Raw genomic sequence first — 19,274 nt, forward strand, 5'->3', positions numbered from 1 at the left:
AAAGTACAAGCAAAGGCTGCATGTGAAGCAAAAGGAAAACAAAGGATTTATTCTCTACTTCTTATCGGCAGGTAAAGTCCAGACACTGCCTGGGAAGCAGGGCTTCGGCATGCATAGTGTTTTCTCTAGAAGACACATTTTGTAATAGCAAGTATGTGTGTGTCCTCTCCTTTCTCTTAAAGGCATTCCTTTTTAGCTGAGAAGATATCCTATGGTATAGAACATCCCTTTGGTCCTCTGAGCTCAGATGTCCTGGCTGTGTATCCTCTCCAGATCTTGCCCAGCCCCAGCCCACTGACAAGGGGAGAATGTTGGAGAGAGCCTTTATGCTGTGCAAGCACTGCTCAGCAGCAGCCAAAACACCTTTCTAGCAAAGCACAGACAGCACTATGAGAGCTTCTGTGGGGAAAATTACCTCCATCTCAGCCAGATCCAACATGTCTGTACAGACCTGCACAAAAGAAGGTCAAGATTTATAAAAATTCCTTATGGAAAATTTATTTATTCTGGAGCAGGTTTTCTGTGGGCCCATTTGAAAATCAGGGGCTACAAAAAAGGTTCTACTTTAAACTTGTCAAAAACCAAGAAGTTCAGAGACCTTAACTAACTGTGTCAGACAATCCTTGTAGCTAGAAGGCCCAGGAAGTGGTGGTGAATGGAGTTACAACCAGCTGGCAGCTGGTCACCAGTAGGGTTCCCCAGGGCTCAGTGCTGGGGCCAGTCCTGTGTAAATATCTTTATCAATTGACTAGACCAGGGGATTGAGCAAACCCACAGTCAGCTCACAGAGCACACCAAGTATGGAAGTGTAGATCTGCTGGAGGGCAGGAAGGCTCTGCAGAGAGATCTGAACAGGATGCATCAATGGTCCAAGGCCAAAGGCTTGAGGTTCAACAAGGCCAAGTGCTGGGTCCTGCACTTGGGTCACAACAGCCCCACATAGCACTGCAGGGCTGGAGGCAAGTGGCTGGAAAATTGCACAGCAGAAAAGGACCTGGGCTGCTGGTCCAGAGCTGTTGAACATGAGCTGGCAGTGAGCCCAGGTGGCCAAGAAGGCCAATGGCATCCTGGCCTGTATCAGCAATAGTGTGGCCAGCAGGACCAGGACAGTGATTGCTCCCCTGTACCCAGCACTGGTGAGGCTACACCTCAAATCCTATGCTCAGTTTTGGGCCCCTCACTACAAAGAAAGACACTGAGGTGTGGAAGTGTGTCCAGAGAAGGGCAACAGAACTGGAGAATGGTCTTATGAGGAACGGCTGAGGGAGCTGGGGTTGTTTAGTCTACCTGAAATAAGGTTGTAGTGAGGTGGGGACCAAAGTGACAAGTCTTCTCCAAAGTGACAAGTGACAAAATGAGAAGAAATGGCCTCAACTTTCACCAGAGGAGGTTTAGATTGGATATTAAGAAAAATTTCTTCACAGAAAGGGTTCTCGGGCATTGGAACAGGCTGCCCAAGGAAGTGATGGAAGTGTTCAAAAAACCTGAGGGAATGAGGGAAATGGTTTAGAGGTGAACATGGCAGTGTTGGGTTAATGGTTGGACCTCTATGGTCTTAGAGGACTTTTCCAATCCTAACAATTCAATTATTATATGATGCAACTCTGACATACAAAGTTTTTGAAAACCTACTGCCTGAGATAAATTCAAAATACTTAATCCTAAATCACCCTAGAAGATGCCAAAGGCCTGATGTGACCAAGTTTTCTGCTGCAGCAGGCTCTCCTCTAATAAGAGCTATTGCCAAGGAAAACCACAAACCACTACACTTTTATATGCCTAATCATAGTTAAACATCTGTCCATTTTGTCTTTCTGATGTGATTCCAATCTTTTAAGTCTGCATGAAAATTTCACGTTCAAACTGAGTAAGTCATGCTTTATTTTTTTTCAAATGCAAATCAGTGAGAACGATAACATGTTTTCTTTCTTTTTTTGTTTACTTTCAGGAGGTATATTGCTACAAACTGTGGCTAGTAATTTACTTTGGTTGCAATGAACAAAGACAGATCATCAAGCAAATGGAAAGCTATAGAGAACAAACTATGAACTGTGTTTAACTCATTGTTAAAGTATGTGGTTTGGTATATTAGTTACAAAGAAAAATACAGGCAGGCAAGAAAGAGAGGAAGGAGAGAGAACCTTGCAAACTGGCAATAGGCATGCAGTTCTGTATCCCCTTTTTAAAGAAATTACTTTTCTTTTTGATGCACGTATGCAATAGCAGAGAAATAAAAGCATAGACAACATTACAATAGGATCTAATAAGTATTAAGTTAATTAATATTTGTTAATGTCAGAATGTTCCCTACAGGAAAATTTAAAAGTTGTCTTAAAAATGACAGCCCTGCCACCAAACACATAAATGTCTTTTTACAAAACTCCTTACTGATATTCAAAATCTATTTCACGTTCTGATGTTTTCTCAGCTTTGGGAGTTCTATATTTATACACAGGCACAAACAAAAAACAACCACGTCCCATGGCTGGTGTTTATAGTCCTCAGACATAAACACATGCCTGCCTGCCCTCTTGTTAGTGATTGCATGTTACAACAGCCTGTGTTCCTGACTGTCAAGTTTTGTTGTTTTAATTCTTTGTTTTATTGAAACTGAGCATCCATCTCAAAATTGCAACCAATAATCTTTGCACTGTTTTGTGTTATTTCTGCATAATTTCAGGAAAACAATTTCATTAATCTGCAACTGTAATCAACTAAAATACTGCATTGTTACTTTATGTAACTACTTCCTACAAACAAGTTCTGGAGGCCAAAATGATAAATGGGTTAAAAAAAAAAGGCTAGACAAGTAGATAGGTGACAAATCCATCAACAGATACTAAATATAATGGCCTTAATTTAACATTCACTTCAGAAAGTCCCTAAATGACTTACTGCTGGAGTGCAAGACAGGGAACGAGGGCATAATCGGGTATCCAGAAGTTCAGACAAGGATGAGCTATATATGACTATTTGTGGGACTGGACAATTTTTAAGACATGGCAAATGCACTGTTTATCTGCTAGTCTTATGAGCACTGCAGGGTTTCCAACCTATGACATTCCTGGATATCCATACCAAAAAAGGAATCAAAAGGAAAGCCATGTGTTAAAGTTTTTTTTTGGGGGAGGGGATAGCACCCCAAATGGGCTTTAATCTTATTAAATATGAATTATTGACCAAAATACAGTGAAAAGAAAGCAAAATCTTAAAATCTGGATAAACTCAAACATCTTACTAATCTCACCATGCATTATTGTTTCAGTTCTATCAAACCAAACTAAAATGAATGTAGACTTCCTAAAAAAATCATGCATTTAGAGGCTTAGCAATATATTGAAGGCATTCTTTAAAGACTCTAGTGAGAGATATGTTAGCTATTTTCAAAGGGTTTGGGTGCATTTTTTTTTGCTTAGAAAAATGGTGCATAAATTTTAATCTATGAAAGAGTTAATCAGATTGGGAAATATATATGCTGCCTTTAGGACACATTCAATTAATATGCATTCTTCTGACCTTTCTTAGTTAAGTATATTGTCACTCAATATCCTGTGAAGGGTGGAGTTCTTAGTAAAAGATAGTCAAGACTCTCTAATGCCCTGTATAATTTTAATTAAAATTTGCAGTAAGTTTAGTTTTATTAATTCTTCTCTGGGCTTTGCAAACATTACTGCTCCAAAAATGAAAGGGAATATTATTAAAAGTTCTGTTTCAACAGTTTCATGAGTCTGGGCCTGTCCTTTGGTGAAACTCTACTTATTTAGTGTATTGAGTTATTTGGAATTTAGTTCCTCAACATACTATATTGTGCATTGGGAGAGGAAATATTCTAATGGCTAAGGGAATGGAGAGAGACTCTGGAGATCTGGGTTCAATTTAATGTCTAAGCCCAAATTTCCTGTAGACCTTGAGAAAATTACTTAATAGGTTTCTTGCTGTTCACATTCCTTATTGTGGAAAAATATATCCCTGTGAGATTTGGCTACTATGGTATTTAAACATATTAAGTAACTACTTGAGAGACACTTCAATAAAATAAGACTGTGTTGAGTTGGGAAATAGATATATCCACCTCTCTAAAGCAGGGAGTGATGGAGAAGAGAATAACTTGATTTATGTGTGATGTGTTTACAAAACCTCTCCCTGATACATGCTTTGGAAGACACTTAGAACCATAGAATACCTTGAGTTGGAAGAGACTCATAAAGATCACCAAGTTCAATTACTTCCAGCTACAATCACTTCCCATAGACCAGCTAGATCTGCTGCATTTTACTAGTATTATTTTTGTATAATGATGCTTACTCCCACAGACCAGGGCAGGGTTTCGCCCTGTCAGGCCTTGCTAGCTGAGGTAGAACACTGCAATGGTGCGTGGAGCACCATAGGTCTGGAGCCATGTCTGAGCAAACAATAATTCAGACAGAGATACCCTGCAGGCTCTGTACAAAGCCTTTGTAACTCGCTTTGTCTCATACAAACATGTGGTGGTCACACCAAACTGCTCAATTAGGTAAAACAAATGGAGAGGTTAACCATGTCTTTACTTCTATGGCAGCTGATCTACAAAGAGGTTTTACAAAGGAGGTCCAGAATCCCACCTGGTGAGTAGCGTGTGAATAGTATGTTTATCCTGCTGGGTAGGTGAGTGACACTGGGCTTGCCAAGACACCCCTCTTGTCTCTCCCAGAGCCCACCTGCCTGTCCTCAGGGCACATTGCACATGGGCAGAGCAGAACTAACAGGGACAGGCAGATATGGGATCTGCAAGGGACTCTTGCATACAGCAGCATAGTAGCTAACAGTAAATCAGAGAAGAGGACAGAAAAATGGGTGCTATTATGGTGCTTTTGAAGAACTTTAACTCAGTCACCTAAGTTTTCCTTAATTTTACAGAAGTGGCTGGAAGTGGCAACATGAAAAATTAGTATGGTTTCTGATTATGACACATCCTAATGCAGGCTGTGGAAGGTTATATTTTGGTATAATGGTTTTATATTTATTGTATTCTTCTTTTGAGTGTTCCCAAACGTGCTTTGTGGTCTTTTGTTACTTGTTCTCACTGTTCCCTATGACTGGCATTGATTTAAAATATTGATTTTCTTTTCTTACTGAAAAATAATCTTTGTGTTTTCCATTTCAACAGGAACCATTTAGCACGAATTCATGCTGAGGCTCCACGTTGCCACATTATTTTGCTGTTGTTGATATTACTTTAACATATTGTAGTGTGTTAGAACTTCCTGCCTACCATGAGTTACTCCTACAAGCTCAGTAGGAAGCTCTCAGTTCACAAATAAAGAAAAACTGAGGACTATTTTTTAGAAAAAAGCCTTGAAAAATTCTTTGAGCATGTATTTACCCTTTAAAGGCACATTATGTCTCTTATTTTTCTTTTCCTATGAATTTTAGAGGTTGCTAATAATTTTGTCACAACTTTTTTCTTTAAGTCTTTCTGTCTGCAAAGACTTGTAAAGTACATATACTCATTTAAAGCTGACCTGGAAAGATGCAACTCATATCTTCCATGAAACTGTGGTTGGTATTACTAACACCAAATAATGACAACTTCAGCTTTCTCAATATATACTTTTGTAATGAACAGAAAAATTATGAACAGTTTCCCACTGTGGCTCCTGTGGGAAACAATGAGCCAGACAGCAATTCCCTGTTCATGTTAATATTTTGGGCAAAAATGAAATGCACAGCTGAAGAAAAAGCTTGAGGACACTGGGTCTGGTGTGTCAGCATGATGGAAGTGGTCACTTAAAAACTCTATGTGCACTCCTACTCTGACAGTAAAATCTTCAACAGATAAAAGATACTATATTCACTTTTAATCATATGTGCTTCACCTAGGAAAGAAATAGAAGGTCACAAAGCTATGATCTGAGCAGGCAAGTGACATTGTTATTATTACAGCACTTTTGAACATATGATTAGCATCAGAAATTAAGCATACCTTTTTGCATCAAAAAAGGTCAGTCCTTCATGCTACGTATTATCTCAATTTGTTAAAGAATTCTGTAAAATTACAGAACTCTAGAGAAACTTGAAGGAGACTAAAAGATGAAAAGCAATATCCAAAGGCATAAAAAAAGCCATAGAGGATGGAGGACATGGCCAGAGAAGAAGGAATTGAGTGTTTTAGCAGTTTCATGATGGATATATTGAATATAAGAGAGAGAGATGTGAAACAAAGCAGTACTTAGGGATTTTCACTGCAGGAATAAGAGAAGAGAATACACAACTGGGTTTGATCTTCTTTTCTTTCATGGGAAGTAATGATTGGTGAACAAGAAAAGTTGGAAGTCTACTTATATACTAATTTGATCTTTAGTGTAACTTAGGAATCAGCAGAAGGTATTTGTCATATTCACTTCTTACTACAGTGGCTTTCATTAAATTATATACATGTATTTCTTCCAATTAACTGGGATCCTCTCTTACAGTGGAAGAAAAATCTTCTCTTTCAGTTTGCTAAAATTAAGTTTTGATTTGAATGAGGGTATTATTTGAGTACGTGAGTTTATGCAGAAGATTAACTGATTCTAAATCCTAAATTTCTGAGGCTGTGAATAAAAAAAACCCATCTTTATTTTATGCCCTATTCTCATTTAGAAAGCCTAGAAATTGCATCAGTTGACAGAAGCTTGGACAGTCCAGTGATGCACTTAGCACTGAAACAGTACTGAAAATCAACCACATTAGTTTTACTGAGGAGACTCGGGAGCAGAGTATGGCAAGTGTAATGTAACAGCAAACTGGTAGTTTCGGTGAGGTAAAAACAGAAAATGAGGAGAAATGGAAGGCTCTGCAGAGAAACTACATATGTAGGCAACAGAAGAATATACACATTATAGTCCAGCCCCATCCCATCTTGGTATCTTCTGTGGTATATGGGGAGATAGTAAATACTGGGCATTATGGAAAATAAAAACCAAAGATACTTCCATTGTTTTCTACTTGTACACAGAGCACGGGAAGAAATGGAGAAAGTGTGGTGAATAGTGTAAAGGGGTAGATACTCCAATAACTGACTAACTCTCAGAAACTGGATGGGGATTCACAAATGAGCTGTTGTTAAATGTGTGCTCAGTTTTAGCTTTATGCTCCTTCAAGATGAGGAAGGTAAAGCTGTTACCATCCTCTGCTGTTTGCTTGCCTCATTTTTTACAGAGGCCTTAACCATAGTAGCAGCTGCAACTGAAGGGACAGCGTGGGGATTGACTGAAATGGACTGCGCTTATACCAGCAAAGCAAAGCCAGTTCATTACACACTTTACCAGTATTTATAGGTCAATACGTTCGTACTCAAAATTTTCTACTCTGACCCCTTTGTCCTTGTCTCCTTTAGAAACACAACCTTCTGATTACTGTTCTTATGCTAGTAATATCCTTTGTTATCTCTTTCACTAGTAAAGTCTTTGTTACATCTTCTTTTGTTAAAGCGGTCAGTGTTAGAGGGTCAGAGTGACCAGACACGATGTCTTCACTTCTGTTCTTGCCTTGAGTTTATCTGTCCTTTGGTGTTCACTGTACCAGGGTCAAAAGGTCTGTGGAGCTACCCAGTCGAGCTTCTGTAGCTGTCTGATCTCTGACAGGACAGTAAGCTTACTCCTGGGACACCTCAGTTCCCTCTCTTATCTGATAATATAAACTGGCATCCGCTTCAGTTTATGTTAATAAAAGAAGTTATGAATTCAGATGGCTGAAATGATTGCGGTTCATTCAACTCAAGGAAGGAGGGGTCAGGACAAATACACTGTAAATGTACGTGGTAAGAACCACTATCATTTTCTGTTGTGAATTAAAAAGGTAATCTCATAACACTAGAGTACCAAACATATTTTGCCCACGCGTTGTCATCTTATTGCAGAAGTCCCATACCTTCTCAGTGATTTCTCGTGGGCATCTCCTCACAGCACTGACTCCTTCTTCTTCACAGCACAGCCAACAAACTCCAATACTCTCCTCAACCAGCTAACCCACTCTTTTATGGCACTCGTCTTCTTATTGGATACAGCTGTGGCCTATTAAGGGCAGGTCTGCTCCCAGTCTTTGGTGATTAGTACAGCTGCAACTCCTCAGGTGTGAGACTACCTTCTGCACTATCTTTATTTTCTTACATTCTATCCCTCCACATCTATATACTTTTTCTTTTTTTTGCATACTGTAATTCACCATTTTTTATTGAAAGAGACCAGAAAAACAGTAAGCTTCTCAAACACCTTGAGCCCCTCTGTTGAATTTGAGTTCGTTTGTCAGTACTCATATTGTACTGGGGGCCCAAAACCAGACACAGTATCTGGATTCAGGCTTACCAGGGCTGAGCAACAGGAAATAATTCCTTCCACACAATGACCCAGGATCATGTCGACCTTCTCTGTTGCCAGGGAAGGCTGCTGGTTCCTGTTCAGCATGCTGCCTACTGAGACTCCCAGGGCCTTTTCAGCAGAGCCCAGCCTCAGCTTTTGCCACAGCCGGTTCCTCCTGAAGTGCAGCCTGTCCTTAGTGAATTTAAGCTAATGTCCCTGCTGGTCCTTTCCCCAGGACTGCTTACTTCCCCCTGAATAGGAGCTCTGCCCTTACTTGTTTCCTTCCCAATCTTGCAGTATGGACACACATGCTGCGTGCACCCTCACAGACATTAATCTACCATTTAAAGATGTAAATTTGTGAAGGATTCTTACATTTTAAATAGATTTGATGCTTGTCATTTGATACATGTGAAGTAAAGAGCAACCAGAGGTCAGGTAGTGTTTTTCTATCCCAATTGAAGTAGGCTCATTCTAAAGGAGAGTGGCATTTTGCATTACTCCAAGGTGGGAGGAGAGAGAATGAGACTATCAGAACCTGCCCTTCAGTACTTCAGATTCCCTGTCACAAAAAAATGTCAACATAAAACATTTGGGATAGAGATAGGCTGCTGCATGGAAACAGTCTGAACACAGTCCTGCACTTACATGAGCACCAGAAAAAAAAAGTTATGCATTATTTTTCCCATAAAATTATTACCTAATATTCACAGATGCCATCTCTAGAAAGGTATTAGTATGTTCTCATATAAATTAATCACCGAATAGTTAGGGTTAGAAGGAGATCATGCAGTCCAACCCCCTGCCAAGTCAGGGTCACCTAGAACAGTGACACAGGAATACGTCCCTTGGGTTTTGAATGTCACCAGAGATGGAGTCTCCATGACCTCCCTAGCAGCCTGTAAAAAATGTGTTTTGCAGGATACCTGTCTTTTGTCTGTGACTTTGGTTCTCAGTCAGGAATGCTACATAACTTATATTAGTGGTCCTGTGGACTTAAACTTTGAATTGATTTTAATGCCTTTTAAGAGAAAAGAAGATGAGTCTGTTGGGGATGCAACACAGACTTAAAACAATTAAAAAATTTACTGTCAGAATCAGATGTAGGGCAGAACTCTGGGGCCATATCCTGCAGCAGTCCAATGTAGCCATTAAGACTCTGCATCATCAACATGTTTAAGAAAGGCTTAAGGTTTTATTAAACAAAAAACCCCCCACCATTCTCTGCTGAATTCAGTGTTATGCTTCTTTATCTTAATTTTTCCATGTACTGTACAGTTGCCTACTGAGACAATATTGCACTTTTTTGTAGCTTGTCAGGATATATACCCTGAAACAATTGAGGAATTAAAGGACACAGGGTTTAGCTGAGCTCTTTCACTCCCAAACTTATTAATAATATGTAATTTCTGCCAGAGTTAGGTTTCAAAGTTAATATCCTGTCAAAATAAGTGTCAGCTTACAACTCTCATAGCTATCTCTTTTGTTTTGCAGATACTCTTTGCTTATGTTGCCTGGAAGAATGTAAGAAGTCTCAAATTTGCTTATAATACAGCAAATTTGACTGCCAAAAATCAAGTGCATCAAGCTTTGTCAGCCAGCCTTTGGTTTTTAATCAGAAATTGTTTGGGGTTTTTTCCCAATTAAAATCAGGGTTAGTCCCTAAGATCCAAACACATGGAAGTATCTACTTCTAGGCATTCCTAACAAAGAGAAATGGAAGAATGTTCATGGCATAGCTCATCACCTTAAACACACAAGTTAAGATCAGATGTAGCATTTGCAATTCTCATTTACAATTTCTCTTAGAAATTCTTTGTTCTTATTTTTTTTTGTTAAGCAAGAAATGCTTGTTTTCTAAACAGCAATCTCACCAACATTTTTAAGTGTAAAGCTTAAAGGCAAGCAGTTACTCATCCTAGTTAATGCAGTGGAGGAGGGAAAAGTGATGGTAATCAGCCACAGCCTGTACACATGGCTATAAGGTACTGTACTTAAGAGATAGAATGCTTGCTACATAATGTCCTTCGTCATCCCACTGGGGATATACTTACACTGTGGGTTTGTCTTCTCCTGTTTTGTTCCCAAATTGTAATTCCTCAGTGTGCCACAACACCTCCCTAACTTTCAGCCTCGTCTGGTGGGGAGCCCACAAGAATGGAGGAAGACAGCTTGAAAGAACATATTAGGTATGGTCCACATCTATTCTGCCCATCTGAGGTGAAGTGTGGAACAGTTTCATTCCATGCACCAAAGTCAATCCTCCAATACTGCTTCCAACAGCCCTATGTCCTCCTTATGAATCATACAAACAGGGCTCAGGTCTCCATGCTACCAAAATCACTCAAGCAGGGACATTGAGAGCCAGTTACCCAGGACAGCTACTAAAATTTACAAAGATGGAAACTCCACCACTTCCCTGGGCAGCCTTGCCAGGACTCATCAGAGTAAAGAACTTGCCATCAGAGTAAAAAACTGCTTCTTGGTGTTCAGAGAGAGCCTCCCACTGTTTAATGCTGTGCCCTTTGCTTCTGGTCCTGTCCGTGAAAGAGGATGTTAATGCTTTTGCAGGGCACCAAGGCAACAGAACTTACTTTATATCTTAAATTCCAGATCTAACTAAACGGGTAGCACAGGACAGCCCCTGCAAAATCTCTGGTTCATGTCAGGGAAAATATGAGTATGAACTGCAGGAATTGCAGAGATGTCCCCAGTGCCATCAGCAACTTGTGATTGCGGTGCTTGGCACTAGACAGGTCTTTAACCTTAAATGTGTGAAATACTTTCTCCAGTTAATTTGACAAGTATTTTTCTACCATAATTTAGCCTGCAAACCCACAAATCTCAGAAGCACAAGTCCTTAAAATCAGGAAGTAGATAGGACCTGCTACTTCTATTTAAAACTTTTCTGAGCTGTTTAAATTGTTGCTACATCTATTTAGTTTCTCTTGACAATATTATCAGCTGTTGCTATACCACAACCACCACACATAACCTCTGAACCCCATTAGGTTCCTACAGGTAGCTGGAACCTATCCATGGCCATGGAGAAACACATCTCCACACCACCTACAACCTCTATATTCCACACCTATGCACACCATCATTTTCCTACAAATAGTTAGAAAGAGCCATTAAATATGTGTGTATGCATGTATAGGACATGTAGATATCTAAAAATATGCATAAGTAAAGTGTACCTAAGAATAAATCTGAGAGCTGCACAGAGGAACCTAGGCAGTTGGAAACCACCAGTGCTGAGTATTTCAGGGGTTCCTAGGAGCTGGCTGCATAGGCAAGCAGATGAGCCACCTCTCTGATATTGGCCCAATATAAAACAAGAAACAAAAAAAAGTATAACTGATTTTTATAGTAATTCCCATATGTCTTAAAAAAAAAAACTGGATTGAAATTTATTGTAGTCATACTTTATAGCTCACTGCTGCTGAAGGAAGCAGTTCTCACATTCCTAGACTGCTTCTAGTAATGTTCTGGTCCCCTTTGTGTGTCAGAAAAAAACATTTATGCAGCTGCAGGAAGTCTGATCAATAACAAATTCACTCCTCTCCTCCTGCCAACTTTAACTCCATTCCCCGAACAAATGCATAAATACAGTGCCAGCTCAGGCACGTCATGAGGGGGAAGTATAGCAATGAGGACGAGTATGACTACCTTCTTTCTGCAATTCTCACATTATGACCTGATGCAGAACAAAAAATCCATTTCTCAGAACATTTTAAAATCATTAGATCACCCTAATATGTAGACCAGCAGTTAAAAAACCACAAGTATGATATCCCACAGAATACTTATATTAATGAATGCAGAGGTATCTAATGCATGGAAGTTCCAAATTATACAAAGCAAGTCTTACAGCTCAACTCTTTTTAATGATATCTAAAAGTTAGAGTGTGCATAAGACACATAAAACATAGAACAGCAATCCTGTTCACTGCCTCTGTGATGACAACACCAACTCAACACAGCTTATTTGTCGATAGGGACAGTAATGTCATGAAGGATAAACTTCCTAATGGAAATTAGCACATGGACTTCATATAGTTAATGGACTATTGGACTAATGGACACATAATGGAGTTCATGCAGTTTAATGTCTTTAAAAGGGTGCTAAAACACAGTTTCAGAGCTTTCCCTATTTCAGAAAGGATGAAGAACAAGAGGGAAACGCTGGTTGAGTGGGAAATATAAGAAGTTGAATGCATGAGGTTTATGTCCACTGGAACACAATTAACTGTGTTCACATGATTCCCAAACTGGGCAAAAATGCAATGCCACAAAGGCAGACCAGGTAACTCAGATGGTATCTTAATTTTCATCTGAAGTTTTCACAGTGAGTTCACCTATATTTTATCCACATACCGGAGACTGATACTTGAGAACACCACAAATGATGTTCCTGTTGCTGTCAAAATCAAGAATTAAATTTGGGAATACGAATAATCTATTAAGACATATGCTATAATCAAATACATGGCAGTGGTTTGGCAAAGAAAAGATATTTGAGAATGAACAGCTTGTGGAGGGGATGGAAGGTGCTTGCCAGCTTAGGGTTCAGCAATGTACATGCTGCCAACAAGAACGTGTATTTTAGCTTACACGTTAAACCAAACATAACCAAAATTGCCAGAAAATGGTATAGTAGATTTGGCCTTCTATTCTGAAGTTTGTTTTTACCCAGAAATGACATTATTTAGCTTGCAAATAAAAATTTGAGCTGCTGTACAGTGCTCTGTTCTAAAAATGACTTTATAAAAAACATTACTTATCTTAGTCTGGATTTATTTAAACAATGAAGATTGAGTTTCACAAATTAACTCCTATCCAAGTAGGAATATCAAATCTGGAAGTTTCAAACATTGTATGGCTTGCTCCCTACATGCTTCTTCTCCCTTTTTTGTGAGCCTATTTTCACAAGGGAACAAGAGAAATTAGGTACTTCTGTGTTTATTATTAGTCATGCTTCTTGGCATATGTTATTGTATTTTGTACTTAATAAACAAGCATTTATGATGCAAATATCCTAGGAATGGAATATATTTGTATAAAAATTCTCAGAGATAGAACATGATTAACTATTTTATTTTATATTTTACAATCTTAAATCTTTCTCTCATAAGCACACAAAGCAGAACCTTATCAGGAAGGATTTTTCCAATCTTTTCCCTTTGGGTGTGGTACATCTTTTTTTGTTGATCTGTGATTTTCAAGAAAAAAATCTACACTGCAGAAAGTAATAGGTTCAAAAAATATATGACTAAAACTATGGTAGCTATTTCTCAGCATAATTTCCCTATAGCAACATTTGAGTGATGCTGGTAACACACACACATTTATTAAAAAGCAATGTCATACCTGTAGACATGCAGGAGCTCTGCCTTGGGGTTTATTCACATCAACAGCCACAAGCTGCCAACCTCCAGCAGCATCTTCATGAAACATCTTGAAAGGGAAGACTGTTGTCAGAAATGTTTTGTGTGGCAATAAATACAAGTGAGATCTAATACATTCCCCTTAAGGACTGCATGCATTTTCATGATAGCTAGTTTAAAATAACAGAGGAATGATTCTTTCTGCTACAGAAAAAAAAAAGTAACATGCTTTTTCCAACAATTGTCTGATTTTACCCAGACAACATCAAACACAATGTGTTTCTATTAGTCCTAATATAGAAAACAATTCAGTTAATCTCTGACCAGCATCATTAGATAGTGGTACCTGTTCAGAATAATTTTCTTACTAAGGTAAGCTTATCCTAAGAAAAAACAAATACATTGTGACCACATAAATAAGCTACATAAATAAAAGGTGCTTTTGGTAATCTTTTTTACTGGCAAAATTATTTTACTGCAAGGACCACTTTATTTTTGTTGCACTGATGCATATCAGCAAGAGTAGCTGGACAGTCCTTATGTATAATTTCACAGAGATTAAAATTCCTATAAATAGCTGAATGTTTCCAAGCTCTAATGATGGCAATGGAAAAGGCTTTCTTGACCACAGCAGTATTCACATTTTATCAATAGCCTCTGGAAGAACAGACATGGCATTCTGTTTCGTTGGGTTTTTTTCCTCAGAAATTAGGACACAAAATGATGCTGGACATAAGGAACAGTGAGACACCACACCTGAAAGTGATTAAAACTGTCCTTGAAAATGTCCTTGAAAGAAAATGAATGGTTCTAGCATCTTGAGTTGCCACCTGCATATACTGTGAAATGAAGTGTGGCAAAGTTCCCACCTCACTCCCACCTTTTCTTTGACACCCAGCACTCAAACGAGTCACCTCAAGAACACAGCCGCAGGAGGGTGGTTGAAGCTTAAAAGACATCCTGAGAGAAGTGCTTATTAGACAGGGGACAGCGTCACCTAAATATGGTTGTTATTCCTGCAAGTCTTTATTTAGCATCTCTGCACTGGGTAGAGTTGCCAACTAAGATCAGCACAGTTATTCCTCTTCTTACCATGCTTTTAATACATTGCTAAAGTGCTTTAGAAGAACGTTTTATCCTTTTATAGAGGACCTCTTCCTAGTCTTCGACTCCTGGACACTCATTTCTTTTCTATAGGAATAAGTTTGGGGAACAGCTCAGTAATGTAAGAAGTGGGAAAATTAAGGCAGAGTTGACAAGGCTACTTCAGGCACAAAACAAGCATGGGTTTTAACTTTTGTCTGGTGCTTGGAACAAGAAATCCTGCAGAATATTTTCTGTTCTTAATACAGGAAAAGATAAATAATTTTTGCAGTTTGGTAACCTGAACTCTCTTGATATCCCATTATGTCACTGACTCGAGGAATGAAGCAGCCATTCAAACCATTTGCTTGTCTGCAGCCAGCAAGTTATTTTTAATTTGCATGATGCAGATTATATTCAACATATTCACGCTCTTTGGCATCATGACATCATTTTGGATATTTTATATTTTTTAATGTTGGCAGCTTCTTGTGTTTTCCTACATTGAACTCTCTATTCCATCCTCTAGTTCAGAGCATGTTGGATAAGCCTATATGGCTCAGAATTTGTCCTATGAACATTAAGTTCCTCAGGCTAAGCAAATGCCACGTAGAAAAGTCCTTTTTTTTAGACTTTAAATTGATATTACAAAGTCTGCTTTGAAAAAGGCATATATATAGAGTAGAAATTACTGCCACAAAGTCTATTTGAGGCAAAAAAATGTAGAAAAGGACTAGATTTACATATGGATTACAGGAATATAAAAAGGAATATAAATATATTCAATAATTAATTTTGAAAACTTAAATCCTTTGGCTTAGTAAACTAAATAATCTCCAGCTACATGGTTAGAAAAAATTCCCTTGTGGGTATGTTTCACCTATCTGTCTTTCTAAGAGGTTTTTGCAGGCAGTTGGTACTGCTTCTTCTGAGAGATGACAAACTGCTCTACCCTGGAAAAGCCTGGTCTTTTGCCCATTTGGAACACATAACCTGATTGTTTAAATAATGAATGAGAGAATTTAAATCTTAGCCCAGTAGCTCTTCTTTTTCATACTGGGTTCTTTCCCACTACTCAGTCCATCCTTTCTATCACGGTTTCTTCCTACCCATTATTTCTATTCAGTGTCTCGCTTTCTGAGGCTGCCCCAGCTGTGAGCATGACTCTTTCCTTGCCCTACAACCTATTCTCCCTTGGTCTCAACACACCCTTCTCAGTTCCAGGACCAGCTTCCCCAAACAGTTCAGCTGCCTTCTGATCCCTCTTATTCCAGCTACTTTGGGATTTCAGCTCTTATTTCTTAGCACAGAAAGTGATATCCTATAGCCCTGACTTCAAACTCACCAATGACATGATAAAAAAGCATTATCATACTTTGTTAAAAAGAATACAAACACAGCAATAGCGTATCTAGCCATATAGAGAACTGTATTCTCCATTATTCCTTTCTAAAAAAGACTAGTTAGATAATGCAACCAAGAATTAAAATTTTTATGAAAATTCATATATCAGGTTTAGACTATAGGTACCAACATGCAACCCTAAATATATCATACATGACAAGAACTTTTTGCTTATTATTAATTAATGAACTAAACCAAATCAAATCCCCAAAGAATCTCAGCATCTCAAGTGCTTCACCTGGGTGGTGGCAGTTGAAGTAGTACTGCTCCTGGACCCCCACATCTGCTGGAACTGCACTCTAATTTCTGCAAACGTTTCAATGATGACTGCAATAAAAACATTCTGTAAAACAAAAAGAAAGAATGGCTGACACAAAGCTCAGCAAGCAGAAAAGAGAAGAAATTAATTCTAATATGATCTATTTGGTTTCAGACCAATTTAAAAAGACATATTTTTCAGTACCTTAACAAGCCAGGCCAGAAAGAAAATTAAGGTGATGAAATAGAAATATGAACGCCATCGGGGAAAACTGTCAATTGCTCGGTACATAAGGAACACCCAGCCTTCCTGAGAAGCAGCTTCATAAACAGTAAATATGCTTGTGCCTGTCAGAGGAAAAAATGAAAATGTTTGGCATTAAACCTCCCTGAAAGTTTTCAGTATCAGCAAACAAACTTTTATCTATCCTATTTTTTGTTTTCTCTAAAGGAGGAGAGGGCTCTCCTCTCCTCCTTCAAAGTTTTTCAGGTGCATTTCCACATTCCTTTTGCAGTTGAATATTAATTGGTTTTGTATCAGATCAGACTGACTCCCTTCCCACCCTGGACAGACACGTATAATCCCTTAGAAGAGTTCACTGGCAGTATGCAAATGCCTCCAAAGGCAGAATTTGTCCCATCATTTGCATTCAGCAGCATCCCTGAGAAAAGGCAGATTTAACAAGGATGAACATTCAGTAGGTTAAAGAAATCACTTTTAATATCAGCAACAGCATCAGCAATACACCAAGAAGGTGCCTGATACTAGCAAGCACAGTAAGCACCTACAGCAAGCTACTGAACTGTTTTGAAATTCAGGTAGTAGCTGCATTAACATACAGTTGCCTTTAAAAAGCACTTTTAAGTTGAACTTGCTATATCACTCTTGAGGGGGTGGAGAGAAGATGAAAGGAAAATTATGAGAGACCTTTTTGTGCAGAAACCACTTTTGAATAACAGCTATAAAGCAACTAATATTAAACATAAAGTCCAAACTCAACCTAATGTCTGAGTGATAATATGCTTTAGCCAGCTTGGCCTTCCTCCGTATCGCTGCAATGAAAGCTGCAAAATATAGACCAGTTATGGCTTTTAAGTCATTCCTGTTTAAAGCAATTTTATGTTCCAAAAAAGAAACACAATTAAACTGTGAAATTAAACTGTGAAATCTCACAAACTGCTGTGAAATCACAGAATTGTCCTACAGCCACCTCCCAGCTCTGCTCCACTACTGCTTCGTTTCATGGAACAGCTTTGATAAAAGAGAGGGAGCATGAGGAGCACTGCCCTCAGCAAAACATGGCAGCTGCTAGCAACATAAAGATAGAAAGCTGACTATCTGATCCTTTTCACAGAGAAAGAAGTGGTTCTGGGCAGAAATTCCAGACTCCAGGAGTTTCTGCCAAAATCACAGCAGCCTATAAGGAGTGCTACTATTTTCCTGTTGAATTTGTAACATCTATATTCTTTTGTCTGCTAACAGGGATGGGATGAACCTGGAACCAGTTTTGTCTCAGGGTATCCCTTCTGCAGGTAAATTTTCACTGATGAGAGGAGAGAGGGAAAAATTGATTCTTTTCTGTATAACACCTGCTTTTGATAGGTAGGTGTCAAATGGTCAAGATGGGCATGGTGGGTAGGCAAAACTGTTAGTTTATTTAGTTAATGGATTCCTTGCTTTTTACTGCATATGGTTCTCAGGACCAAGGGAAAGAAATGAAAATAAAACGAAAGGAAAAGCCTTCAAGCATAGAAAGCAAAACCCTTTCAATTCTTTAGAAGAAAAAGTGGTCTTTATCAATACTGAAATACTCCTCAGTGGTTATTTCATGGGTATTTTACATTTCAAAAATTCAAAATGTAATGGTTCAATTGTCTAATAATATACTGTTGCTGAACTGATTAAATTATTGAACAAAACAGTGCTGTTGAGGACAGGCAGAGATTAAGGGAAAAAAAAAAGAATCTATTAAAAGTTGCTGGCTAGGAAACTGTCATTAGTCATTACCAATGGGAAAGTCACAGTGAAGATTAGTAAAATAGAGGGGATGTCATGCAAAGTATTTATAACACATCACTGGGCCATCTGCCACAGTAAAGCAATACTGTGAATGGACAAAAATGCACAATTAACCCAGTTAAAATGAGTTTGCCTGTGACACTAAAGTAAAAATGTCTCTATAGTGTATAACTGGTAGAGGTACTCTTAAGGCTATCAGAAAGCAATCCCTCTTAAGAATATACATTCTTGCTTAACGCATGTGACTAGAATGTAATAAAACTTTCATTACTGATGCCAGGAACCATGCTGTTCACTGTCTCTTGGAAATCTTCTTTCATACAGAATAAGAGATGCAGAATAAGGGATGCAACACCATAAAATGTTTTGCCTTGAAAAAGAAGAATTATTCTTGGTTAACATCTACCTTACTGCATGTTTTTGCTCTTCTGTTTTTTTTTCTGATTATTTCTTTAATTTTAAACTACATCTTCCTAAAGCCAATGAGTAAGTTATTAAAAGACTCTCCTCTCACAGCAACATACTCTGTTTTTCTCACCATGTTCAAAGCCATATGGATGGTGAGAAAATATCAAAATTTTAAGTGATGATAGGATACATCCCAAAAAACCAGACATGGGAATGCTGCCATAAATGAAACCTAACATATGCCCCTCAGATCAAATGGCAAATTTATTGTTTTTCACAGATGTCTGTATATCAGTGACAAAGTGTCTTTTCCTACTAGTTCAAAGGGCTTACGCAATGAAAGTGTAGTGCTAAGAGTCTTGTGGTTAGGGCATATGAGAACATAGATCTCTC

The 19,274-nt window shown here is 38.5% G+C and overlaps 1 protein-coding gene across 1 annotated transcript in view; it reads right to left on the minus strand.

The window, feature by feature from the left end:
- NALCN (sodium leak channel, non-selective) overlaps nucleotides 1–19,274 on the minus strand; it is a 217,477-nt gene that overhangs the window by 130,887 nt on the left and 67,316 nt on the right. Inside the window, exons 7-9 of the mRNA XM_005424146.3 lie at nucleotides 16,659–16,801; nucleotides 16,434–16,538; nucleotides 13,692–13,778 (exon numbers count right to left, since the gene is read on the minus strand). Coding sequence (XP_005424203.1) covers nucleotides 13,692–13,778; nucleotides 16,434–16,538; nucleotides 16,659–16,801 — 335 coding nt within the window. The remainder of the gene's footprint in view (nucleotides 1–13,691; nucleotides 13,779–16,433; nucleotides 16,539–16,658; nucleotides 16,802–19,274) is intronic.

The sequence above is a fragment of the Geospiza fortis genome, unplaced genomic scaffold, assembly GCF_000277835.1.
Source record: "Geospiza fortis unplaced genomic scaffold, GeoFor_1.0 scaffold84, whole genome shotgun sequence".
Lineage (NCBI taxonomy): Eukaryota > Metazoa > Chordata > Aves > Passeriformes > Thraupidae > Geospiza > Geospiza fortis.